A 26,669-nucleotide genomic window follows, 5' to 3' on the forward strand; every position below is an offset into this window, starting at 1 on the left:
ATGGCACTGTAACCTTATTTTTTCTCAGAACTGGCCCTTTGGTCCTTATCTTTTGGCATACAAATTGCAACGACTTCATTTTTTGTTGCAAGGACTATTTCACTGCCGTTAATTTTTCTGTTCTCAGCAAATTCTGTAAGGGTTTTTCCCAACCTTTTAAGCTTTTCAATTTTATGCTTTTATTTTTATGTAACCTGGGGAAGTATAGTGATGTACCTTCAGTGTACCTTCATATACTGTAATACAAAGCAAGCCAAAACTCTCATTATAAGGAAAGATTTAAAAGAAATCTTTCTCTTATTCATTTTTTCTAACCCACATTACTCTTGCTCTGTCAGCTTTTTAGAACTTTCTCATGATATTCGGTTATCTCTCCTTTCTAACTGTTTCCAAAACGAGTATCTTCAAGAAAAACTCCATTTCGCTTGCCAAATGAACATACTGAAACCTTTCTGTATATCAATGTTGCAAACCTATGCGTGTTCGCATCCTGCTCCCATCTTCATGACTTTCCTTTCCCCGCTTCTGGAGTCAAACAACCTTTATCAATCTTTGAAATGCAACTTACTTTGCCATTGACATAAGGCATTTGCGGGCTCAGCTAAAAAACTGCTGTCTATGCTTCTTCTCTGAAGAAGCTCTTCAGAGCTTCTCTGAACTGAACTGAACGCTTTCCACATGCGCTGCCTCCGACGCATTCTCGGCATCACCTGGCAGGACAAAGTTCCTAACAACACAGTCCTGGAACGTGCTGGAATCCCTAGCATGTATGCACTGCTGAAACAGACACCTGCGTTGGCTCGGTCATGTTGTGAGAATGGATGATGGCCGGATCCCAAAGGATCTCCTCTATGGAGAACTCGTGCAAGGAAAGCGCCCTACAGGTAGACCACAGCTGCGATACAAGGACATCTGCAAGAGGGATCTGAAGGCCTTAGGGATGGACCTCAACAAGTGGGAAACCCTGGCCTCTGAGCGGCCTGCTTGGAGGCAGGCTGTGCAGCATGGCCTTTCCCAGTTTGAAGAGACACTTGGCCAACAGTCTGAAGCAAAGAGGCAAAGAAGGAAGGCCCATAGCCAGGGAGACAGACCAGGGACAGACTGCACTTGCTCCCAGTGTGGAAGGGATTGTCACTTCCGGATTGGCCTTTTCAGCCACACTAGACGCTGTTCCAGAACCACCTTTCAGAGCGCAATACCAGTCTTTCGAAACTGAAGGTTGCCAATACAAATGCTTCTTCTCTGGGAAACTGACTTATGATTGAAATGGCTTCATTATGTCTTCTTAAACCTTTTTAATAAGTTAGGCCACTAAAACTCTTTACAATAGCTCTTATATGTTGGTTACACCGGTTAGGGACAATACTGGTTTTAAAATATTGAAGAATAAGTAGAAATAAGCAAACTAGTGATTTCCTTTGATATTTCTATGAGATCTTGTGTAATTACTTACTTATATGCATATAAGGCTTTTTAGCTTGAGACAATAATACTGTCCTGTGTTTTAAAAGCAAAAAATACAGATTTTAAAACTGCAAACCTTTTTTTTCCTTCTGAGATGACATTCTCTCTTATCTGTTTGCGTTGCAAACAAAGGCCTGTTGATTTTGCCTGCATCCCTTATGTTTAAAACAAGTGCCTTTGTTCAAATTTTATTCTTATCAGAATGTTCTGCTGTGCTGAGAACATTCTGACATGCTGCCAATTTTGCTTGCTTGCAGTTTTCAAACCAGAGACAGTTTTTTCAGTTTTCACATACAGACAGGAAACATGGCTTTTTTCTTTAAGCTTCATGTGAACATCTTAAGCTGTACTTATAGCATAAATGACTGTCATTCTATCACGCAGACGCAGTGGGCAGATGCAGAAAGCCCTCTGGAGGCAACCAGAGCACAGCTCCAGTCATTTCCAGAAGGCTCAGGTAGGGCCAAGTCTGGCGCCATGTGGCTCTGGGGGAACCATGTTGCGTCAGATCCACAGATGCACAATCCGTGGATATGGAGGCCCTACCTGTACTGATATAACCAGACTGGAAAAATATGGAATAATTGCATCTGCCCAGCATCCTACAGCTTCAGGGTGACCCAAAGGAGCTCCAGATTTCATTTAATAAAGGAAGTCTGACTAAAAGGGCTGGCAGGGCATGTTGTGGAGAAATGATTTGTGAAGAATGGACAATTTCTCCTTCCAGGTTCCAGTGTCCTTTGAGGAGGTGACTGTACGATTCACAGAGGATGAGTGGGCTCTGCTGGACCCTGGCCAAAAAGCTCTGTACTGGGAGGTCATGCTGGAGAATTACGAGATGGTGGCCTCTCTGGGTGAGAATGCCTTTCCTCATACTGGGTTGGAAACAAAGGCTTGAATGTTACGTCTTCTTGTTTCTCACTATTCAGATTGCTCTATAGAAATGGATAGTGGCAGACTGTGGCAGTGGTGATTCTGGCCCCAGGACTGCCCGGGGCCACGATTACAGGCTGCTGCTACCCCTTCCAGAGGCCTAGGGAGGCCATACACACCCTCCTCAAGCCTTTTTATGCCCTTAGAAGCCATTCTCAGGGCTGGAGATGTCTTCTCCAGCCCTCAGAAGTTCTTCTAGGGCTTAAAAACTTCTGGTTTCCTCTGATGTTTTTTGGCCCTCTGAGGCCTTTACAAGGCCTTCAGAAGGTTGGGGAGGCAGTGCGCTGCTTCCCTGGCCAGCTGAACACCTGAGTGCCACAAGGGGGGGGGTGTCATGCTGCACGGGATGGCTGGCAGCATGGTGCCATCCCACCAGCCTGGCGCCTGGGGCATTTGTCACCCTTGCCTCCCAGGTTCCCAATTGGTTTGTGGGGCAGGAACCTGTGCCCAGGAAATGCCTACTGTTGCAGATCTGAGCTTGGCCTGGCTGATGCCCTCTTGGAAGACAAAATGCAAGATGTACATTGCTACATAAAGTGGTTGATTCTGGAAAGTACCAAATCCCCTTTGGGAGTTTCCAAATCTCCAATGGAGTCACTCATAACTGCTCCTGATTCTCACACCAACTTCTTCTCCGTCCTCTGCCTTATTGTGTTTCTTCCCTATTAATCATTAGGCTGCTTAGTACTGGGCCCTGCCTGGGAAGAATTTTTGTTGGTCTGCCTGTACCCTCACCACAGAAACACGAATGTGCAAGGTTCACCAAAAGGGGCTATGGGTTCCTGTGTCCTGAGCCTAAGATCACTGTTGCAAAGAAAGACCTTTGGAAGCTGTCAGTTTGCCAATCTTTTTTGGGGTCATCTGTTTGTCCAATCCTAGTTAACTTCCTGCGGGGTGGAGGCATGGCCTCCACTGTATTCCATAGGGGAGTTTTGGCTGCTAGAGGTCTCCTGGGGGCAAGGAGGCATTTGTCCCCTTGCCTGGGGTAAGCCCTGCAGACACTATGGGTCAACTGGCGGACGTCCTTGTTGATCCATAAAGGCAGATTGGGTGTAGGAAGGGGGTTAGGATTCAGTGGGCGCCACTACTGCAGAACCTGCTACCCTCCCTCCCTGGCCTGATTTGCCCACTCTCCAGACCCCATCTCCTCCCTGTTCTGCCCATTCATCTCCTTTCTGCCCACCCTGTTCCACTGCCTGCGTGTGCTTACGTGTTTGGTGGGTCCTAGCAGATTCACCGATGGGAGTGGGAAGGCTCTGACTGAGCGCGCTGTGCGATTGCTTTGCAGCAGCCCGAGCCAACAGAATTAGAAAAGGTATTGAGAATAAGCGCTTGAGGAATCGACCAGGCCCGGTCGATGCAAACGCATCCAACAGATGGGAACATTTCAAGAATGCCGTTTACAACAACGCCTTGTCCATATTTGGCAAGAAGACCAACAAGACGGCAGACTGGTTTGAAGCCCACTCTGAGGAGTTGACACCAGTCATTGAGGAAAAGAGGAGAGCTCAAGCAGCATACAAGGCCTGTCCCAGTGAGTGCAACCTGCAGGTCCTCCGAGCTGCTCGCAGCAAAGTCCAGCAGACTGCCAGGAGATGTGCTAACGACTACTGGCTCCAGCTCTGTTCTGAGATACAGATAGCAGCTGACACGGGCAACATCAAGGGGATGTATGATGGTATCAAGCAGGCCCTAGGTCCAACACAGAAGAAAATTGCTCCTCTGAAGTCTGCCGCAGGCGAGGTCATCCAGGATCGGGCGCAGCAGATGGAACGCTGGGTGCAGCACTACTCTGAGCTATATTCCAGAGAAAATGTAGTCACCGAAGAAGCACTGAACAACATTGAGTGCCTGCCTGTGTTGGAGGAGCTTGACAGTGAACCAACCCTAGAAGAACTTCACATGGCCCTGGACTCCCTTGCCTTTGGCAAGGCACCTGGAAAAGACAGCATCCCTGCTGAAGTCCTAAAGTGCTGCAAAGAGATCATCGCCACCGAGCTGCATGAAATCCTTTGTCTCTGCTGGAGAGAAGGTGGAGTACCTCAAGACATGAGGGATGCAAACATCATCACACTGTACAAGAACAAAGGCGACAGGGGTGACTGCAACAACTACCGTGGCATCTCTCTCCTTAGCGTTGTAGGAACATTGTTTGCCCGAGTTGCACTAAAGAGGCTCCAGGTACTTGCAGAGAGCGTTTATCCAGAATCACAGTGCGGATTCCGAGCCAACAGGTCCACCACTGATATGGTATTCTCCCTTAGACAACTGCAGGAGAAATGCAGGGAACAATGACAGCCACTCTTTATAGCCTTCATAGATCTCACAAAGGCTTTCGACCTGGTCAGCAGGGATGGCCTCTTCAAGATTCTCCCCAAGATTGGATGTCCACCCAGGCTCCTCAGCATCATCAGATCCTTCCACAAGGACATGAAGGGCACTGTTGTCTTTGATGGCTCCACATCAGACCCCTTTGACATCCGAAGCGGCGTGAAGCAGGGCTGTGTTCTTGCACCAACCTTGTTTGGGATTTTCTTCGCTGTCCTGCTGAAGCAGGCCTTTGGAACTACAACAGAAGGCATCTATCTCTGGACCAGATCAGACGGAAAGCTCTTCAACCTCTCCAGACTGAGAGCAAAGTCCAAAGTCCAGCTGAAATGTCTGCGTGACTTCCTCTTTGCCGACGATGCAGCTATCGCAGCTATCGATACCCACTCTGCCAAAGATCTCCAGCAGCTCATGGATCGTTTTAGCAAGGCCTGCCAAGATTTTGGACTGACAATCAGCCTGAAGAAAACACAGGTCATGGTTCAGGATGTGGACTCACCTCCCTGCATTACAATCTCTGCACATGAACTGGAGGTTGTCCATGACTTTGTGTACCTTGGCTCAACGATCTCCGACACTCTTTCTCTCGATACCGAGCTAAACAAACGCATCGGTAAAGCAGCTACCACGTTTTCCAGACTCATAAAGAGAGTCTGGTCCAACAAGAAGCTGACGGAACATACCAAGATTCAGGTCTGCAGAGCTTGCGTCCTGAGTACACTTCTGTACTGCAGCGAGTCATGGACTCTTCACTCACAACAGGAGAGGAAACTGAATGCTTTCCACATGCGCTGCCTCCGACGTATTCTCGGCATCACCTGGCAGGACAAAGTTCCAAACAACACAGTTGTGGAACGTGCTGGAATCCCTAGCATGTATGCACTACTGAAACAGAGACGCCTGCGTTGGCTCGGTCATGTTGTGAGAATGGATGATGGCTGGATCCCAAAGGATCTCCTCTATGGAGAACTCGTGCAAGGAAAGCGCCCTACAGGTAGACCACAGCTGCGATACAAGGACATCTGCAAGAGGGATCTGAAGGCCTTAGGAGTAGACCTCAACAGGTGGGAAACCCTGGCCTCTGAGCGGCCCGCTTGGAGGCAGGCTGTGCAACATGGCCTTTCCCAGTTTGAAGAGACACTTGGCCAACAGTCTGAGGCTAAGAGGCAAAGAAGGAAGGCCCATAGCCAGGGAGACAGACCAGGGACAGACTGCACTTGCTCCCGGTGTGGAAGGGATTGTCACTCCCGAATGGGCCTTTTCAGCCACACTAGACGCTGTTCCAGAACCACCTTTCAGAGCACAATACCATAGTCTTTTGAGACTGAAGGTTGCCAACTACATTGAGAATAAGATGGCTAATATTATAATGCCGTTGTACGAATAGATGGTAAGGCCACACCTGGATTATTGTATCCAGTTCTGGTCACCACATCTCAAAAAGGACATAGCGGAAATAGAAAAGGTGCCAAAGAGAGCTACCAAAATGATTACTGGGCAGGGGCATCTTCCTTATGAGGAAAGGCTACAGCGTTTGGGCCTCTTCAGCCTAGAAAAGAGACACCTGAGGGGGGACGTGATTGAGACGTACAAATTATGCACGGGAAGGATAGAGTGGATAGAGAGATGCTCTTTACACTCTCACATAACACCACAACCAGGAGGCATCCACTAAAGTTGAGTGTTGGGAGGGTTAGGACAGACAGAAGAAAATATTTCTTTACTCAGCGTGTGGTTGGTCTGTGGAACTCCTTGCCACAGAATGTGATGATGGCATCTGACCTGGATGCCTTTAAAGGGGGATTGGACAAGTTTCTGGAGGAAAAATCCATTAAGGGTTACAAGCCATGATGTGTATGTGCAACCTCCCGATTTTAGAAATGGGCTATGTCAGAATGCCAGATGCAAGGGAGGGCACCAGGATGCAGGTCTCTTGTTATCTTGTGTGCTCCCTGGGGCGTTTGGTGGGCTGCTGTGAGATACAGGAAGCTGGATTAGATGGACCTATGGCCTGATCCAGTGGGGCCTGCTTTTATGGTCTTAATAGGCCAGATCATGCAAAATCCTACGTAAGTCATCCTTTTCTTGGTTTTCTTTAGTGACCAGATCTTGATTTTTTCCCCCTTGCTCCCTTTGTTGTATAAGCAATTTTATACCTAGGTCATGCAAGGGGAAGACAGGAGCTGTTTTAGCGCTTAAAGGTGTCCTTCATCCTAACCTGAGCTTGTCCTGGAGAGGCACCCATGGAGTTTGGGGCAGAGGGAAGAAGTTCTCCTGAGTTAGATCCTTGGCCCATCCAGCTCAGTCCTGTCTACATTGTCTGACAGCAGCTCTCCAGGGATTCTGACAAGGACATTTCCCAACCTTCCTCCTCACTCCTTTGACTGAGTGAGGCTGCATTCCTCTCCACACTTTCCTGGGAGTAAGCCCCTTTGGGCACAATGGGACTAGACATCAGATTGTGCTCTGAGGCTGCACAGGAGACGATGGTGGCAACGGGGTTCCTCCTCCCTCCCTCCAGCTGCTGCCACTGATGGAAAAACAATAGTGGCAAATTGGCAGCGCCACCGGGGAAGTTCCCTTGGCTCAGCACCCGCAGGCGCCTGTTGGTTCTTGGCAGGTGGGCTGTGGTACCCCACAAAGGCCTCCCATAGCCCCACCGAGGCCTCAGGCGCAGCAGAGCCGCAAACTTTCTCCACTCAGTGTCTGCTGTCGCCACCTCGACCCCCTTCCAGGCTCCGCCAAGAACAGACAGGCAGTGCATCTCCTCGCCTCTCCTTCTCACCCAAATACAGAGAAAGGGTGGCCCAGGCAGGGCTTCCCTGACCCCCCTTCCAAGAGTCTTCCCCGCTCCCTCCTGGCTGCTGCAGGCTGCTGGAGGGGGGCCAACAGCATAGCCCATTGCCTCATGACAGTGTGACTTATACTCGGCTTCTGGCCACTGTGCCTGGTGGAGCTGTAGCAGCCCAAGCAAACTCTCACGCGGGCGTAGTTGCCCCGATGTTGCCCCCCCAGCAGCTGTAGCCAGTGCATTTGCTACCGTCTGCACCCCCTTAGCTACACCACTGGTGAGCACTGATCTGTGACAATCCTGGTTCTGAGGTTTCAGGGTCTTGAAAAGTGATAACCAGCATCGTGAGATGAGATGGGGAGTGTGCACTGGGAGAGATGGACTTGAAATGCCCAGATATTCCCTTGTCAGAAATGACAACTCTCTTTTGCCCCAATGCAATCCTCCACCATTGACCCCGATATGGCCATGCTGGTGCAAAAGAGCTGCATCCAGTGGTGATGGTGGCTGGACAATCAGGAATGTGCTCAAGTGAAGGGACTAATACTTTCCCCTTACCTTTACATAAGCCCAGTACTGCAGTGATCACATCACCTCCATGCTTCCAGAAAGACTGCCCAGGAGCCTTACAGCTACCAAAGGGGTGTGCGCAGTCTAAGACCAGACCTCTTGGAGAGAACATAACTTCTGGCATGCTCTGTAATGATGTCATCGTCACCAGTGAGCTCCAGTTTGTCATGATGGAAGCTGCACAGGGTTCTTGTGAGCTCTCCAAAGAAACATTTTTCACTAGGGTTAACAAAACTGCCCACACCCCATGATGTAGTCAGGTTACAGCAGGCCGCAACAGCTAGTTGAGTGTCAGTCACTGAGCAGGGCTGCAATCCTGGGCATACTTTTCTGTGAGTCGGTTCCAATGAAACCCCTCGGGTTCACTTCAAAGTGCAAATGTTGAGGAGTCCAACTTAAAGGTCTCTTTCTGTTCCAGGAGGCATCAAAGAAGACACTCTGGATCAGCAGGAACAATGTGGGGAGCCACCAGATGCCGACATGCTTGATATAGAGGAAGGTGGATCAGGAAGGCAGGAAAGAAACCCAGGAACCCAGATAGAGAAGAAACCACATGATTGCCTGGAGTTTGGAAGGAGTTTCAGTGACAGAAAATACATGACTGTACATCAACGAACCCACACAGGGGAGAAGCCATATAAATGCTTGAAGTGTGGAAAGAGCTTCAGCCAGAGCTCCAGCCTGACTTCCCATCAAAGAACCCACACAGGGGAGAAGCCATATAAATGCCTGGAGTGTGAAAAGAGCTTCAGCCAGAGCTCCAGCCTGACTGTGCATCAAAGAACCCACTTAAGGGAGAAACCATATAAATGCCTGGAGTGTGAAAAGAGCTTCAGCCAGAGCTCCAGCCTGACTATACATCAAAGAACCCACACAGGGGAGAAGCCATATAAATGCAAGGAGTGTGGAAAGAACTTCAGCCAAAGCTCCAGCCTGACTGTGCATCAAAGAACCCACACAGGGGAGAAGCCATATAAATGCAAGGAGTGTGGAAAGAGCTTCAGCAAGAGCTCAAACCTGACTGAGCATCAAAGAACCCACACAGGGGAGAAACCTTATCGATGCTTGGAGTGTGGGAAGAGCTTCAGTCAGAGGTCAAACCTGACTTCACATCAAAGAACTCACACAGGACAGAAACCTTATCAATGCCTGGAGTGTGGAAAGAGCTTCAGTAGGAAGTCACACCTGACTGTGCATCAAAGAACCCATGCAGGGGAGAAGCCAGATAAATATGCTGAAAGTGCTTGAAATAAGTGGGAAGTGCTTCAGTGAGAACTCATCCCTCACTGAGCATCAAAGAACCCACACAGGGACAAAGCCTTATAAATGCCTGAAGTATGCAAAGAGAGGCAGTAAGTGATCAGCCTTTCTCACAAAAAAATTCACACTGAAGCGAAACTGTCTTAGGGCCCAATACTATGCTCGGTGGCACGGCTCCGTGCCGCCGAGCACTGTCACAAACGTGCCATAAGGCACGTTTGCCGGCCTCACTGCTGGGCTCCCACTGGTGCTAGCCCAGCTCTGGCTGGCGCTGGGCTAGCGCGGGACAGTCGCTCAGGTTCCACGGCTCGGCAGTCTCCCAGACTGCCAAGCTGCGGAACAGTAGGCGGGTGCGGGGACGGGGGTGGGGAGGAGGCGTTCCAGGGAGGGGGGATGCCAGCGGGGGCGGAGAGAGGGCAGGTGGGAGGCGTGATGGGGAGGGGTGATGTGGAGAGGGGGGTGGGCTGGAGGCGTGCCTGGGGGAGGAATGGGAGGCAGATCCCCAGAGCTGCGCTCTGCACGAGTACGAGTACGAGCTGCCCTGTACGAGTGCCTTTACCTTACCTCCGACCTTTTGGTCGGCGGTAAAGTGAGTAGCTCCTTTGCGGAGCTGCTTACCTTACTCGGGGGAAGGGGACAAAAGTCCCCTTCTCCCGAGGTGCCTCCGACTCTACTACTGACTCAAATGGCTGGAGCCTTACATGCCCACCATTGGCTCCTAGAAAGGGCAGTAAATGTGGTAGAAGGAGCGCTTTGAGGGCAAAAGGAGGCGGAGCTGCAGAGGGAACAGGGTGGGGTGACCAGGAGGCAATTTGAGGGCAGTTAGTAATTATTGTCATTATTAAGCGCAACAATATTAAACATACTATACAGGTGTTGAACATTCAGGGTCCAGCTATATTCAAAACACGAAACAGTTAAACAGCTGCGTTTTATAGGTACAAAAATCATTAAAATTATAGCCAAGATATGTTATGCAATGACATGCAATGTGTTTTTTAAAACCGTTTTTAACCATCCTTGCATATATGCAACAGGGATCAAATGTGTACACCTGTGGGCTGAGCAGAAATGGCTTAAGCTGGTGAGAGTGTTCTCCTTGAATTGTAGTGTCTTTGGGGTGGTTCCTCTAGAAAGGGGGCTTGAATCCTCAAATGGCTTCTCCAGCCACCCTGTTTCTTGGCCTCAAATCTATTTTTGACCAGCTCTCTTGTTGCAGGAGAGGTGTGCAGAGTCCCCAGGTTGCTTGAGTCGCATTTCGGGTCTTGTTGCACCCGGCTTCCCACAGCCCTGAGTCCTGATGAGAAACTGGGGTCCCCACTTCCTCCTTCAGAGACCCCTCTTCTCTCTCCAAAGGAGGGATCCTTGCTCTGTGTGTGGGTTGCAGTCCTTGGCTTGCAGTTCTACCCACCAGGGAGAAAGGGCTTCCTTACCCAAGGAGGAGAGGATCCTATCAGTGGCATAGCTAAGGGGGTGCAGAGGGTAGCAGTTGCACCGGGCATCAAGCTTTAGGGGGGCAACCAACTGAGCTTGACACTAGTGACCAAAATTGTGAAAATCTTGGTATGTATGAATAATACCATCATGTTATACATCATTGGAAAGATAATTTAATGCAGAATACAGTGAAACAAACTGCATTGGAATATCTGTATTCTATCAAACGTTATGGTCAATTAACTATAAAATGAAAACACAACTGCCTTATGGAACAAAAAGTGGATTTTCCTAACTCAAAACTGACCTATGAGATTGATTGTTCTGAGAGCCAATGACATGTTGTGATATGTTGTTGACATGTTGCAATGACATGTTATCATGATACAGCATGAAACCAATAAGGTGTTAATATGAGTCAGCTCTCATTTCCATGTATCATAATACAGTTACCCCTGTTAACTGGGTAAAAAGGCACTTTTTCAAGTGGTGCTCCTCTTATATTTAGCAGGGGGAGAATAACCATCCCTCTTCACCCCAGCACAGTGTCTCTGACTGATAAGGGGCATATTTTTTATTTATGTACTTAATTAATTTTATTTTGTTGCGGGGTGGTGGGTGGGCTACTAATATTTTTTGACCCCAGGTAGCAGATAGATGCCGTAGCTATGCTAGTGACTGAGGGGAGGCAGCAGAGCAAGTGGGTGGTGAGCTGCTGGGGGGAGGAGGTGGGTTCCTCCCAATTCTCACTTTTTTAAAAGCCTGGGCGTGATGTCACTTCCTGTTGTGGCATCACTTCTGGGGCAACATTTTGAGCTTGGCACTGGGCTACAGGATCATTAGCCACAGCACTGGATCCCATCATCATCCACTCTGACTTCCTTGTGCCTGGATCCAGCAAATCCCCACTTTTCTGTGATATGCACAGCCACTTCCTCAAAGGACACCAGACCCTGGAAGGAGAAAACAGTCTCTGCTCATAAATACTGTCCCCACGCCATCTATAGCCTGATGGGAGAAATTAAGATGAGAAGAACTGGATATTTCGATAGCTAACCATTCTGTTTTCTTGGGTTCTCTCCCCCCCCCCCCGCTTCAGAGTGGACCAAAGCCAGCCCTATGCAAAGCACAGGGTCCTGAAGGATAACATGGAGCCCATCATTGAATGATGACAGCTGCAATCTTTACTGCCAAATCTGAGGGGTGGGATGACTTTGCTGTAATTGCAATGCAGTCTTGCAGATGTTGGCTGGCTGTTTAGTCACATACCCAAAACTTCATTATTTATTTATACTTATTTCTATTTTATTATTATTAATAATAATAATAATAATAATAATAATAATAACAACAATAATAACAACAACAGGTATTTATTTAATAAAGCAGGCTTTATTAAATCCCTATTAAATAGGGATTTTTACAATTTCAAAGAAGGTTCTTTCTTTCAAGAACAACTACATTCAAGGTGTTTCATTCTGATCTGGCTTCACATTCTGGCCTCCATCCTCCCACGCTCAGAGCAGATGGAATTGCTCGGATTCAGCTTGTCAGCTGCTCCAAGGTCGCACGGTGCCGGTGGCCTCAAACTGGTGACCTTGTGGATGTTATCTTCAGGCAGATGGAGGCTCTACCCTCTAGACCAGACCTCCTGCCATTATTTTTATTTAATTCAAGTAAGCCTGTATGATGTGTGTTTGTGATGCTTTGGCCTCCTCCTGCCCCCAGTGGTAAGCCAGAGCTCAGTTGAGGGAGGAGAGCGCACAAGCTCCATGGAGAGAGGTGCCTCCTTCTGAGGTCAGTGTTGTGGGTGACTTTGACAAGGCTTACAGTGTCTTGGCACTCCAGCTAGAGCTATCAAGGGACCTCCTGATGCAGTGAGGAAGGGATGCAGCCTGAGAGAATGAAACTGTGAGCTCCATGGTGTATGTTCTCAGATGCTGCACAACGACAGAAGATCTCATCAGTCCTTGGGGTCTGGAAAGAGCCACACTTCCATGAAATCTTATTTCACATTAAAGAATATGCAAAGCATTGGTCTGTCTGTGGAACCTGTGGAGATCAGATTCAAGGCTGACTAATACCGAGTTCCCCAATTGCTGTACCAGAATAAAAAAGGTCAAATTTTCATAAGAGATTCTGCATTCAGCTTCCTAAAGAGTCCCTTTTTCTTCCAACAGCAGCGAATACTGAGCTGACTGGACCAAAACCCTGACAACATCAGGGCAGCTTCTTGTCATCAACATCGTGGCAGCTTGCTGATCTCTTGACTAAAATACGCAACTTGTCCCTTAAAACGGCCACAGTGCCAGAGGATTGGAGGATAGCAAATGACACACCAATTTTTAAAAAGGGAAGGAGGGGGGACCCGGGAAACTATAGGCCAGGCAGCCTAACGTCTGTTCCAGGTAAGATGGCGGAATGCCTCATCAAAGATAAAATCTTAAAACACATAGATGGACAAGCCTTGCTGAGGGAGAATCAGCATGGCTTCTGTAAGGGTAAGTCTTACCTCACGAACCTTTTAGAATTCCTTGAAAAGGTCAACAGGCATGTGGATGTGGGAGAACCCATGGATGTTATATAGCTGGACTTTCAGTTGGCTTTCGACACGGTCCCTCACCAAAGGCTGCTGAGAAAACTCCACAGTCAGGGAAGTAGAGGGCAGGTCCTCTCATGGATTCGGAACTGTTTGAGGTCCAGGATGTGGGTGAGAGTCGGTGTCAATGAGCAGTTTTCACAATGGAGAGAGGTCAAAAGCAGTGTGCCCCAAGGATCTGTCCTGGGACTGGTGCTCTTCAATCTCTTCATAAATGACCTAGAGAGAGGGTTGAGCAGCAAGGTGGTGGCCAAGTTTGCAGACGACACCAAACTTTTCTGAGTGGTGAAGACATCAGGGCAGCTCCTGAGGGCAGGAACTCAGGGCAGCAGGCATTTTATTACTGTTCCTCATTTCTGTAATGCTGTGGGTGCAGGACACCCATTCCCTCCTCGCCCTGCTTGTAGCAACAATCCTTCGATGTAGGTTAGATGGACAGCATTATGCTACTAAAGAATCAGTCCTACTGTGTTCGCTGGGGCTTCCTTCCATAAAGCAGTGTCTAGGATTGGAGCCTGAGAGATCTGGTGCGTGGCCCAGTCACCTGGGGACATTTGCTGGTGACTGGGAATTGGAATCTGGGTCTCCCCTTGTCTGTCACTCTAACCACTATGTCACACTGCTTCTCCCCAACATCCGAGATTCCCCTGGGAAGAGAAGATCAGTCAGGTGTTTCTGTTTGCAGCCCAAATAACAAAAGGGCTGAGTTCATTTTTCAGCTTCCTCTGCTAGAAATGCCAGAGAGTTGGTTTTCTCCCCTTCTGGCACATCCAGATCATGTTCTTCTTTCAGGTTCTAGCACTCCTGCCATGCTAGCACTCATCCTGCAAGCTCAGGGCTAGAAAACAGGGCTGCCTCCTTTGGTGGGCGGAGGGAGGCTCTGATCGGCAGCAGACATGGAGGGAGTTAGCGCTACACACACTTTTTGCACACTTGCCTTCCCTCCTCCCTTGGCAGTGAAGCCTCTCTCCATTGGGAGGACTGCCCACTGACACCCTCTCTCTGTTTCCTGGTCCTCAGCCAGGTCCTCACCCCTCAAGAGGACCTGCCCTCTTATCCCCTGACTGGGGAGTTTTCTCAGGAGTCCAGGAACAGCTTTAGCTGGTGTTTGAGATTCACCCGTGACAACTTGCTGGTGCTTCACAGGATTTGAAGAAGGGAGCAAAATGTGCATGCTTTAACCATGTAAAGCAACGATTATCAACTGTGTGCCACGAAAGGTCTGTAGGTGTGCCACAGGAGTTTGGAGCACAGCAGTTGAAAATCCCTGAAAAACTCTTCCGGGTTCTGTGGCTGTTTTTTATGGCAACTGTAGTCACAAATTGCCTGTCCTCCTCCTCCACTGGCTCTAGCTGGTGGTGGAAAAGGGACAGACAAGTTTGTGACTATGGACAGTTGCCTATGACTGCAGCAGAACCCTGAAGTGTCTCCCGGAAACTGGAAGTGACCTCACAAGAGGCAAACCCCAGAGAAGACCATCAAGGTCAGTCTGCTGTGCAAAGGAAAACACTGACAATCGCTGGGGTGGAGAGTTGCATTGAAGCTGAGCGCGAAGGCACTCCCAGGAATCCAGTGGTGTGGCTAATGGTCCTGTTTCCTGGTGCAGAGCGCAAGATTGTTGTACAGGATGAAGAGACCACTGATACCAAGCTAAGTTTTTAAGGCTTTTTATTAGGAGGAATGGAACCTGAACCAATCAAAGAAAAGACCTTGCTTTGAATTCCCCCAGTTGAGACAGGACTGCTGGCAGGCTGGCATGAGGCAGCAGGACTTGAGGCTTGATGGAGGTTCCCCTCTGGTTCTCAGCTCCAGCAAGAGGCTCTCTCAGGGCTCCTTCCAGCAGCTCTCTCCTTAGCTCTCCTGCAGAGCTCTGTCTTCAGCTCCTTTCTGTGGCTTGGTCTCTCCCAGCTCACTCCTCGCAGCTTCTCTTCCCTGGAGGTCTCCGCAGTTTGCTCTTCTAGCTCCTTACAGCAGCTCTTCCCTGGTGGTCTCTGAGCTCTCTGTGCTGGTGCAGCCCCTTTTATAGCCTCAGTGGCTCTGCACACAGCCGCCCTCTAGCTTTCCGCCAATGGTACTGCAGCCTTTTCTCCTGCCACAGCCCCTCCCAACTCTTAAGAGCTTGTTACAAGGTACTCAGCAAGTGAGCCTATTGGCTCAGACAAAACTTTGTAACTATTGGCTCAAACTCAGACAGACTGTCTATTGGCTCATACAAAGCACAGGCTACGATCCCACCAGGCCAAGTTACTGAGTCAACTTGGGCAGTCAACTGAGCCCAAGTTCTGCACATATCAAGATGATGCCCTGGAAGTGACGTCACATCCGGGTTTGGATTTCAAAACTGAAAAATAAAAACTCTGCCACATCCCCCAAGCTGCCTGCTGCCTCCCCCCCAGCACCAGCTCCCTCCTACTCAGCCCAAAGCTGCTGGCACTTCTCCAGAAGAAGCGGTTGTTCCCTCTGAGGTCTTGCACTGGGCTGCTCCAGCCCCGCCAGGCTCATTGGACGGGGAGAAACAGTCGTTGACCACCACTGGCACGCGCCCCACCAGCCAGTCACATTGGACTAGGGGGGGCAATGGGCTACGTTGAGGCGAGCCCTGCACACTTGTGAGTGGAGGTCAGGGCGTGCCCCCCCCCCCCCGCCAGGTGGTCATTTTGTTTGGCAGGCACAGCTCCAGTCCTGCAGCTGTCTCGTGGGGAGGGGGGGAGGAGGCTGTGGAGAAACCACCAGAAGAACCACCAGGAGAACTCAGGGCAGGCAGGTGGGAGGAAGCCTTGCCTGGCTGACTGAGGCTCCAATCCTATCCGAACTTACCTGGGAGTAAGCCCCATTGACTATAATGGGACTCACTTCTGAGTAGACCTGCCTGGCTTGGGCTGGGCTCTCAGGCTCCTGTCCTAGCCACACTTTCCTGGGAGTAAGCCCCATTGACTATAATGGGACTCACTTCTGAGTAGACCTGCCTAGGATTGGCAGTGTGTGAGTGAAAGGAAGACTTGCTCACTCACAGCAGCTGGGGGGAGGAGGATTTGGGATGGGCAGGTGGGAGGAAGTTCTGCCTGCCTGCCTGCCTGCCTGCTGTCGCAATCCTGTCTACACTTTCCTGGGAGTAAGCCCCATTGGACACAATGGGACTTACTTGTAAGTAGACATGCATAGGATTGTGCTCTGAGGCTGCAAGGGAGGAGGAGACGGTGGCAGTGCCATTCCTCTCTCCTGCCCTCTAGCTGCTGCCACTGATGGGAAAACAAGGTTTCAATAATGGAGGTGGTTGGCAGCCCCGCTGGGGAAGCTCCCTCGCCTCAGCGCTCGCAGACAGCTGTTGGTTCTCAGTGGGGGAGCTGCAGCCCCCCCTGCACTGTTACCCCATGAAGACCTCCCACAGCCCCACCGAGGTCTTAGGTGCAGCTGAGCAGAGCCGCAAACTTTCTCTGCTCAGTGTCTGCTGTTACCGGCTCAACCCCCTTCCAGGCTTTACCTCTCCCTTTTGCCCAAACATGGAGCAAGAGCGGCCCAGGCAGGGCTTCCCTGCTCCCTCCTGGCTGTTGAAGGTTGCTAGAGGGGGGTCAACAGTGTGGCCCATTGCCTCACAAGCAAACTTATACTCAGCTGCTGGACAATATGCTTGGCTGGGCCGCAGCAGCCCAAGATAACTCGCACATGGGCTTAGTTGCCCCAATGTTGCCCCCCAGCCACTGATGTTGCCCAGCCAGCAGCTGTAGCCCAGTGCATTTGCTACCCCCTGCACCTCCTTAGCTACGCCACTGCAGGAATCCCACCCTTTTCTTGAGCCACTTGAGCAGCTGCAGATGCAGAAAGCAGCAATGGAAGAAGATAATACATTTCACCAAAAATTGGCTGGGCCACAGTAGAAACTCCACTGGAATTGCCAGGTGACACAGAAAGAGGGTGGCCTGTGGCCCACCCCAGCACACCACGTGCCACTTCTTATGGAGTGAATCTTGAACATGCCTCTCCACCTTCCCCTCGCTTTACCATAACAGCTAAACACAGCCTCCATGTTCAAGGGCAGTATGTCTCCGAGTGCCAGAAGGTTCAGAGCAAGACACGCAGGAGTGCTGTTGCCTATTTGGGGCTTCCCAAAGACACCTGACTGACTGCTGATGAGGAGAGAAAGGTGGCCTGCATGGACCTTTATTCCGGCCCAGCAGGTCTTGTTCCAAGGTCCATATAATGTGAGTTCACTCATTCATCTTCTGCACAACCCAGCCGCTGCCTACCTTCTCATCCTCAGAGATGATCTTGGCCAGGACCCCTTTGTGGGTGATTTGCCTCAAGCTGGCATCTCCCCTCTCAGAGGCCACTGGGGTGAAGACGAGGAATGGCATACTCTATATAGAGTGAAGCGGGGAGAAACATACCTTACTGAAGGAGAGAGGTACGGAGCTATTGTCTTGCCAGGTTTAGGAGTCGCATGGAATGTGAAAAAAATTAGGAAATTGGGGACTGCATTAGAGGATTTGGCCAGTACAACAGCAGACACATGCCAAAGTCTGCAGAGAGAAGTAAATTCCTTGGGCAATGCTCTGTTCCAACACCAATTGGCACTCGATTATCTGCTTAGTGCCCATGGTGGATTATGTGTTTGGCTAAACACGACTTGCTGTCATTATGTTAACAAATCAGGCAAAATAGAGCAAAACATTAAGCACATACATGAAATAGTGAGCAAATACCGGGAATCTTACAGCACTCAGGGATGGGACTGGTCATGGCTCAATAATCTCTTTCCAAACTTCATTTGGATGAAGAGTTTTATTATCATTGCCTTAACTGTACTGTTACTGATATTTCTTGTACCTTGTTGTATCCCACTATGTTTGGGTTGTGTCAAGCGAATGGTTGAATCCATGGTTGAACAGTGAACTGCCCAAGCTATGTTGGCTTTGTATATCCCCCTGATACCTGTCCAAGGAAGTAACGGCTCAGCATCCTCAGGCACTGGAAGTGAGACAAGTAACCCTGAGTGTAATGATGTCTAAAATTTTAATTTAAGGAGGGAATGAAGCCTGAGAGTAAAAAGAGGAAAATTAAAATTTGTTTTTTCTACCCATTCCCCCTCCCTTTTACACACTCACATAAAGGAATGTGTGTCCCAGTTGCAGTGTTCACATGTTGACCAAAAGGGGGAGTTTAAGGAGGATCAACCATATCGCACGCACAAAGCACACTCACATAACCATGTGACTAAAAGTATAAAAGCAAGCCAGTGTCTTTGTTCAGGGCCACACCCGGAGTAGCTTTGCTAGGTGTTGTTTCTGCTGCAGTAAACAGTTAAGCTTCCTCCGGTTGTCCGTGTCATTTCTTAACTCGCACCTTCAGGTAATGCATTTAGGTAACACACTCCAGTCCTTGCAACCTGCTCTTCTCCTCTCTGCACCCAAATGAAGAGTAAAACCAGCCTGGGAATTATAGGGTTAATGGTTCTGCAGGAGTTGAAGGACCAGAGGGAAAACTGCTGCAGTGGAGAGCCAGAAGGAGGGCGGAGTGCAGAGAAATAGTGCCATGTGCAAAACCCAGGCCTATAAAAGGAGGCCGAGGCCTGGAATCCAGTCAGTCTCCCTGCCAGTCTCCAGGCTGCTGTGCTGCTGCCCCGACTGCTCTTGCAGGTCCTTCCAGACTCCTCCGTCATCCTGAGGGTTCCCCCCTGGGACTGGGAGAGAGGCTGGAGCGACAGGCGAGGGGAGCAAAGGCCCAGGTGGAGAACTGGCTGAGTGGAGCTTTCGGTCTGGTTCAGGTGGATGGTCCTGCCTCCTTTCTCCCCTGGTGGAGTAAAGCTTGTTCACTCCACTGACCTTGTTCTCTCGTGGAGCTCCTGGGCCCGATCCGTGCAGAACCCCAAGGGGAGGTTCCCTGCCCTCCATCCAACTAATCACAGCCTCAGGATCTGGGCCATGTGGGTGCATCAGATGCTGATTTGGGGGGACTGGCGGAAGGAAGGGGAGAGCAGATGCAGGTCCAAGTTGGAGGCTCAGGACTTCCACCCTCCTGCAAAGAGCCAGTCTTGGCTTTCTTGCAAGATGAATCCTGAGGGTTAAAAGTGGCGCTTGCAGTTTTCTGGAGGGGAAGGGGGAATGGGTGGGAAGTTCACTTCTTGCCCTCTCTGCTTTGCATGGCCTCTACCCACCTGCACAAGGCCTGCAGCCCCTGCTGGGTTTGGCACTGAGTCAAAGTTGGCCTGGGGAAAGGGGAGTCCCAGGGAGGGAACATTGGAGGTTCTGTGTGTTTTGCATGAGTCTGAGAGTTGGGCCCAAGAGAAGCCCCTCCACCTCCAGGGCTGCTGCTGCTGCTTTCCTGAGAGATGCAGCCAAAGGCCTCCTGCCTCGACCAGAGCGGAAGAGCCAGGGAGTGAGGGGGGCCTGAGTGGAGTCTGCAGAAGTCAAACCCACCCAGCAGGCTTTGCCTTTTATGGGGCAGGAAGATTCAGAATGTTTCTGCCCCTGCCCCATAGAAGGAGAGGAGGCTGCATGATCAGGGCTCAGCCTCAGGGACAGAGTCCATGAGGACAAGTTGGGGATTGAATAGGGTCAGATACAGGAGAGATGGGGGGAGCAGAGACAGGGGTTGAAAAGGGTGATCCATATTGTGTGGTGCATGCTGGACATTTTTTGCTCCGCTGCTTGAAATCACACAGTTCAAACAGGACATTTCCTGGAGGAGAGAAGACTGGAGGATGTAACTGGACAGGCAGAGAGGGGGAGACAGACGGAGGGGCAGAAGGAAAGGGTGGAAGAAAATGAATCAAACCTTGTGGGGCTCCCCTCAGCTGGGCATTTGGGATCAGAGAGGAAGGGGATTTGAAAATGCTGAACGGAGTGACATCTGAAAGGGTCACAGACTTCCCATCCTGTTTGTCTCCAGCACAGGAAGTGCAATGGCTTCGGGGTTGCCTTCCAGACAGTCTCCTCCTTGGTGTGGAGCAGAAACAGTCTCTGTGCAGCCTGCTCAGGTAAGTGAAGACACAGCTCTGGGAGAGGAAATGGAGGACCTGTTTGGAGGACTCTTGATGCACTTGGTGTAACTGAAAGACTCATTCAGAAATGTTCAAAAGGCAACTTTTGCCCTCATTCAATGGAATGAGGACCTTTAAACTGTTGCTATTTGAAAGTATGGCTTATAGAAACATAGGATAAGTTGTGGGATATATGAAAGCCCTCTTTAGAATATGTGTAGTTTATTTACTAATATCAATTTTATATATGATTAAATACATTTACACATCACACACACACACACACAGTGGGACCTCTACATATGGAATCTCTTTATCCATGGATTTGGCAATTGTGGATTTGCCCCACTGCAAGTGCCGAACCCCCAAAACATCCTCCCTGCAGACCTCCCAGACGTAACTGGAACCTCATTCCGGTCACATCTGTGTGGTTTTCTGAGACTTGGAGAGGCCATGTGCCACTTATTGGGTGACTTATGGTTTTACTTCCTGGGTCACATTCAGAGCAAAAGTGGGCTCCAAAAACTGCAGGTTTTTTTATTCCTAGTTTTCAGTATCTGTGGGGGGTCCAGGAATGGAACCCTGACAGATAAAGAGCCTCTACCTGTATATGTCATCTATGCCTTCATATAGACCCAAACTTATCTATATGCTTCTCTAAGCCATAGATGCCAATATTTCTGACTGAGAAATTTCTGAATGAGTCAGCTACATGAAGGGCATAAGGAGTCCATTTCCATAGAGGTGCTACAATTCCATTTCCTCTGAGAGGATGGGAATTTTAGAGGAGGGGCAGAGGATGTGGAGGATCAATGATTTGTGAGGAGTGGACAATTTCTCCTTCCAGGGTCCGGTGTCCTTGGAGGACGTGACTGTGCGCTTCACGGCGGAGGAGTGGGCTCTGTTGGATCCAGGCCAGAAAGCTCTGTCCCGGGAGGTCATGTCGGAGAATTACAACCTGGCAGCCTCTGTGGGTAAGGAGGCATTTTCTCCCTGTTGGGTAAGGAACAAAGGCCTGAGTTTTCCACCTTCTTGCTTCCCACTCTTCGGATGGCGCTGTAGAAACGGGGCTTGTGCCCAGGAGACTTGGGCCTGCTGTGCCGTGCAGGAGGATGAACCGAGGCAGAAAGTGGAGTGGGAAAGGCAGGTCTTTTAGGAGGGCTGGAGAGGCTCTGCAGAATCACAGTTTGCAGGGAGATTTCCTGGAGAAGGAAGAGGTGAGTGGGCAGGCAGAGGGGAGGAAAGAAAGGCAGAAGGAAAGAGGAGGAGAAAAGAAGTGGAACCAGGTGGGGACCAGTTGAAGATGTTCAAGGAAGTGACATTCGAAAGGGTATGAAGGATGTAACTCTTCCAACCGTCTTCTCCTCCCACGCAGGCAGAGCCATGGCTGGACAGTCTTTTCTTTGGGGTGGAGCAGAAGCGGAATCTGTGCAGCCTGCTCAGGTAAGGGACTGATGCCCAGGGAAATGTGCCAGGAACGGCCACAGAAAGTTCCTCCTCCCTCTTTGAGAGACCTGTTTCTTTCCTGTGGTTTCTGGTGCTGCAGGATATCCAAGGAGCCTGTGCTCAGAAAGTCCAGTTGCCCCCACTTCACGTCCCCTTCCTCACTGTGCATAAAAGAGCAGGGCAAATGTGGAGAAATGATTGGTGATGGGTGGGCAATTTCTCCTTCCAGGGTCCGGTGTCCTTGGAGGACGTGACTGTGCGCTTCACGGTGGAGGAGTGGGCTCTGCTGAACCCCGGCCAAAAGGCTCTGTACTGGGAGGTCCTGCTGGAGAACTACGATGGCGCAGCCTCTCTGGGTAAGAAGGCCCTTTCCCCATGGTGGGTAGGAAACAAAGTCTTGAATGATCTATCTTCTTGTCTATAGCAGGGCTTTTGATACCCCAGCCTGTTGGCCAGATCTGGGTTTTGGGGAAAGCTTTCTGCCCTGTGAGCTGAGGTTACTGTTCTGCCGTTGGCACTGTGTGTAGTCCAAGTAGATCGGGGCACATGGACACTCTGGGAAGTCCCGTCTGCCCAGATGTCCTCTTGCACAACCTTCTGGGATGCCAGGCAACACACACCACTGCCCAGACTATCCCTGTGCCCCAATCAACCCTGACTGATGAGCTCACACTGTAGCACTTTCCACACACCAAGCATTTATATGGCTTCTCTCCTGTGTGGGATCTTTGATGCTTAGTCAGGGATGAGCTTACATGGAAGCAATTTGGATACTGTGTGAAGCTCTTTCCACACTGCAAGCATTTATAGGGTTTCTCTCCTGTGTGAGTTTTATATGTTGTCAGTTTTGAGGTAATTACTCCTGATGATCTTTGGTTTTCCACTGTGATGATCAGTCAGTGGATGATCTGACTGATGATCAGATTTCCTGATCATCTGACTGACGGTTTTCCACTGTGGGTTGTAGGATATTTTACAGTGTTCCACTGTGGGTTGTAGGATATTTTACAGTGTTTGACTTACTCCTGATGGTCTTTGAACTTTCCAGGTATTTCTCCCTCCTCTTTCCAGTGTCTATGTCTAAATCACCTTGGATGACAGTGGATAGTACTGAAATTTTTGCCAAGTATTCCAGCTCCAATTCTCACTTAGACTTATCTATGGGTCAATCAGAGGGCAGAGCCTTTCAACTCTGAACAGTTTCCATTCTTGCTAAAGCAGGCTCATTTGTTTCTATAGCAGCGGTTTTTGCTTGGGGGGGGGCAGAGGAGGCAGGCAGTAGCCCCCAGCAGGAGAAGTTGCTGCTTTGACTCTCATGAGGCATGGGGGGGGGAGGAGGAGCCGCTTTGCATCTCCTGCTGTGAGCAAGAGGAAGGCTGCAACCCGATCCTCCTTTACCTGGGAGTAAGCCTTGTTGACTATTATGGGGCTTACTTCTAAGTAGACACACCTAGGATTGGGTATCAAGTGGTCTGGGAGGAGTGAGAAGGAGGGAGCCAGGGGCAGGCAAGCAGGTAGGAAGCCAGGGAGTCTGCTGAGGCCACCAGCCTAAGAATGGGCTGGCTGAAGTCCCTTTTCCTTGCCACAGTTGCCTGCAGCTCCCCAAATCAACCCTCCCTGCTTCACCTTTGCCTTTCAGAGGAGGGGCCTTGGGCCACAATTCTATCCACACTTTCCTGGGAGTAAGCCCCATTGACTATAATGGAACTTACTTCTGAGTAGACATGCCTGGGCTGGGCTGGGCTCTCAGGTTCCTCTCCAACCCCACTTTCCTGGGAGGAAGCCCCATTAACTACAAGACCATGGGAGGACTGGGCTTTTTTCTGGAATACAGGAGCAGGCAATGGGGGGGGGGGAGAATGTGAGGCAAATGATTCTGGACCTTTGGAAGGAGTGGATCAGTGAGGGGAGGGACAGTGGGAGAGGTGCTGACTGCAGTTGTGAGATGGGGGGATGTCCCTGTGGGAGGGGGTGGGTGGGGGAGAGGAGAAGTGCCAATTGCCTGCAACCAAAAAAGAGTGCAACCAAAAGCCCAATCCTAGGCATGTCTACTCAGAAGTAAGTCCCACAGGCACATTCCCCCCCCCTCTTTGGCTGCAATCCTAACCATACTTTCCTGAGAGTAAGCCCCGTTGAACGAAATAGGACTTACTTCTGAGTAGACCTGGTTAGGATTGTGCCCTTTGTCATGTAATGATTTAATTGTATTAATTAGATTAATTAAAAATTAATTGTAATATAGTAATTAAATGCAAGTAAAAAACTGGGAGCGTTCCTTGACAATTTTAGTGCCTTGACAGTGTGCTGTGAGCTGAAAAAGGTTAATAAGAACAGCCCCACTGGATCAGGCCATAGGCCCAATTAGTCCAGCTTCCTGTATGTCATAGCAGCCCACCAAATGCCCCAGAGAGCACACCAGATAACAAGAGACCTCATCATGGTGCCCTCCCTTGCATCTGGCATTCTGACATAACCCATTTCTAAAATCAGGAGGTTGCATATGCATATCATGGCTTGTAACCCATAAAGACTTTTTCCTCCAGAAACTTGTCCAATCCCCTTTTAAAGGCATCCAGGCCAGATGCCATCACCACATCCTGCGGCAAGGAGTTCCACAGACCGACCACACACTGAGTAAAGAAATATTTTCTTTTATTTGTCCCAACTCTCCCAACACTCAATTCTAGTGGATGTGCCCTGGTTCTGGTGCTATGTGAGAGTGTAAAGAGCATCTCTCAATCCACTCTATCCTTCTCGTGCATAATTTTGTATGTCTCAATCATGTCCCCCCTCAGGCGTCTCTTTTCTAGGCTGAAGAGGCCCATATGCCATAACCTTTCCTCATAAGGAAGGTGTCCCAGCCCAGTAGTCATCTTAGTCACTGTCTTTTGCACCTTTTCCATCTCCACTATGTCCTTTTTGAGATGTGGTGACCAGAACTGGACACAATACTCCAGGTATGGCCTTACCATCGATTTGTACAAATGCATTATAATATTAGCTGTTTTCTTCTCAGTACCTTTTCTAATGATCCCAAGCATAGAATTGGCCTGGCTGTTCTAGGTTAACCTTTTATTCTCCCCTTTCGCTGCTGCAACCTGGTTGCATTTGGCAGAAGTCTTTTTTTTCAACACCAGGATGGGATCCTCCTTTCCATCAGAAATTCAATTTGGGCTACAATTCAGTGCACCCTTACTTAAGAATAACACCCATGGAAAGCAGAGGGTCTACTTCTGAGTAAAAAGGTTTGCAAATATATGCAGCTGCATCTCTCTGCTGTGCATTGAATTGTACACTCCCAGTTATCTGTTATGGGTTGTATATTGTACGTAGAGCTTCTTGCTTAACACACCAGACACCTTAAAGGTGGTTTTGATTCACGGATCTCCTGCAGTGGTTCCCAACCTTTTTCACTTGCAGATCCCTTGGCAGCCTATTTCCATAAATTGTACCCTTCCTATTAGGAAAATGTTTGTAATAATACAAGCCCTCATCTCCTCTCTATGAAAGCCCAGACTTCATGTATTTCACAGTGTTTTCTCTTTTCATCTGTTTGAAGAACAGAAGACTCTGCCTTTGCTCTGTTTTGCACCAGAAGTGTGCTGAGAAATTCTGGATGATTGATCACTTTCCACCTGATGTTTCAGTTTTTTTACTGTGCTGGTTTTCAATCACTGGTTCATATATGAATTAATGACCAAAACTAGCTATTGGTGGGGCTTTCACAGCCAACTAGCTACCTCCCTTCCTGCCTTGCTGGTCCTTGCAAGACATTCTGGACAACGACCTGTCTTTTTCTGCCATTATTTCATTCTTTTTCAAGTACCTCTAAACATCCTGTTGAGAGTCCCTCGAGTACATGACTGCCAGGTTGGGAACCACTGTTCTACTGATATGTTGTTTACAGTGCACTTACTCCGATAGCGTTTACAAAAAGGTGGTGATGACCAGAATTTAAAAAGAATAAAAATGTATCTTATGATCTTTTACTATGTTTTTAATAAATTAGAGACCTACAGTTCTTAGGTAACAATTACTGGTAGGCTATTTTTCAGGATCTGTCTTCGGATCCTGAAAATCAGGACAAAACTATAGTCGGACACCCCCCTAAGTTTAACCCCTGACTTACCAGAGGGTCATAGAAAATTGCATGATTTTTTGCTCAAAAATTGCGCTCGACTTCTATGTGCAGTCGACTTATAGGCGAGTGTCTATGCTGTGTGTGGCTTCTCCTGGGAGAGGGATCTTTCATGCACAGTCAGGCTGGAGTTCACACTGAAGCTCTTTCCACACTTCAAACGTTTATAAGGTTTCTCCTCTGTGTGGGATATTTGATGCACCGTCAGACTAGAGCTCCTACTGAAGTTCTTTCCACACTCCAAGCATTGATATGGCTTCTCTCCTGTGTGGGACCTTTGATGCGCAGCCAGGTGTGAGCACTGACTGTCCACAACAGCTCAGTGAGGGTCTGCCACTGGGCAGGGCTGCAGTCCTGGGCATCCTTACTGTAACAGCTGGTGCAAGGCCCAGCAACCGCTAGCTATGTGCTGAGCCTGTCAGCCATCTTCTGTGTGTCTCTCACCCCTGGAAACCATCTGCTTTCTCACTGAGCAGATCCCAGGAGATGTTGGACTCCAACAAATGCCCTCTGCCATTGCACCTGCCCATCTTGTCTGAAGAGGGCCAGAAAATGTGTCTACTTCCAAGCCCCGAGCACCAGGTGTATTCACTTAGATGCACCTGCCAGGGAGCCCCTCTCTCTAATGGTGGGAACAAACCTTGCTGGCATCAGCCTGGCCACTGTCCTTGCAGGTTTCTTCATAGGTGGTATTTTAATGATTAGAACCCAGGCTGGAGACAGACAG

General features: G+C 49.4%; 1 protein-coding gene across 1 annotated transcript in view; it reads left to right on the top strand.

Moving 5' to 3' along the window:
* The window catches only part of LOC136640319 (zinc finger protein 420-like), a 152,490-nt gene that overhangs the window by 63,644 nt on the left and 62,177 nt on the right, over positions 1-26,669 (top strand). The window contains exon 12 of the mRNA XM_066615361.1: positions 8,671-9,264. Coding sequence (XP_066471458.1) covers positions 8,671-9,264 — 594 coding nt within the window. The remainder of the gene's footprint in view (positions 1-8,670; positions 9,265-26,669) is intronic.

This window comes from Tiliqua scincoides, chromosome 2 (genome assembly GCF_035046505.1).
Source record: "Tiliqua scincoides isolate rTilSci1 chromosome 2, rTilSci1.hap2, whole genome shotgun sequence".
Classification (NCBI taxonomy): domain Eukaryota; kingdom Metazoa; phylum Chordata; class Lepidosauria; order Squamata; family Scincidae; genus Tiliqua; species Tiliqua scincoides.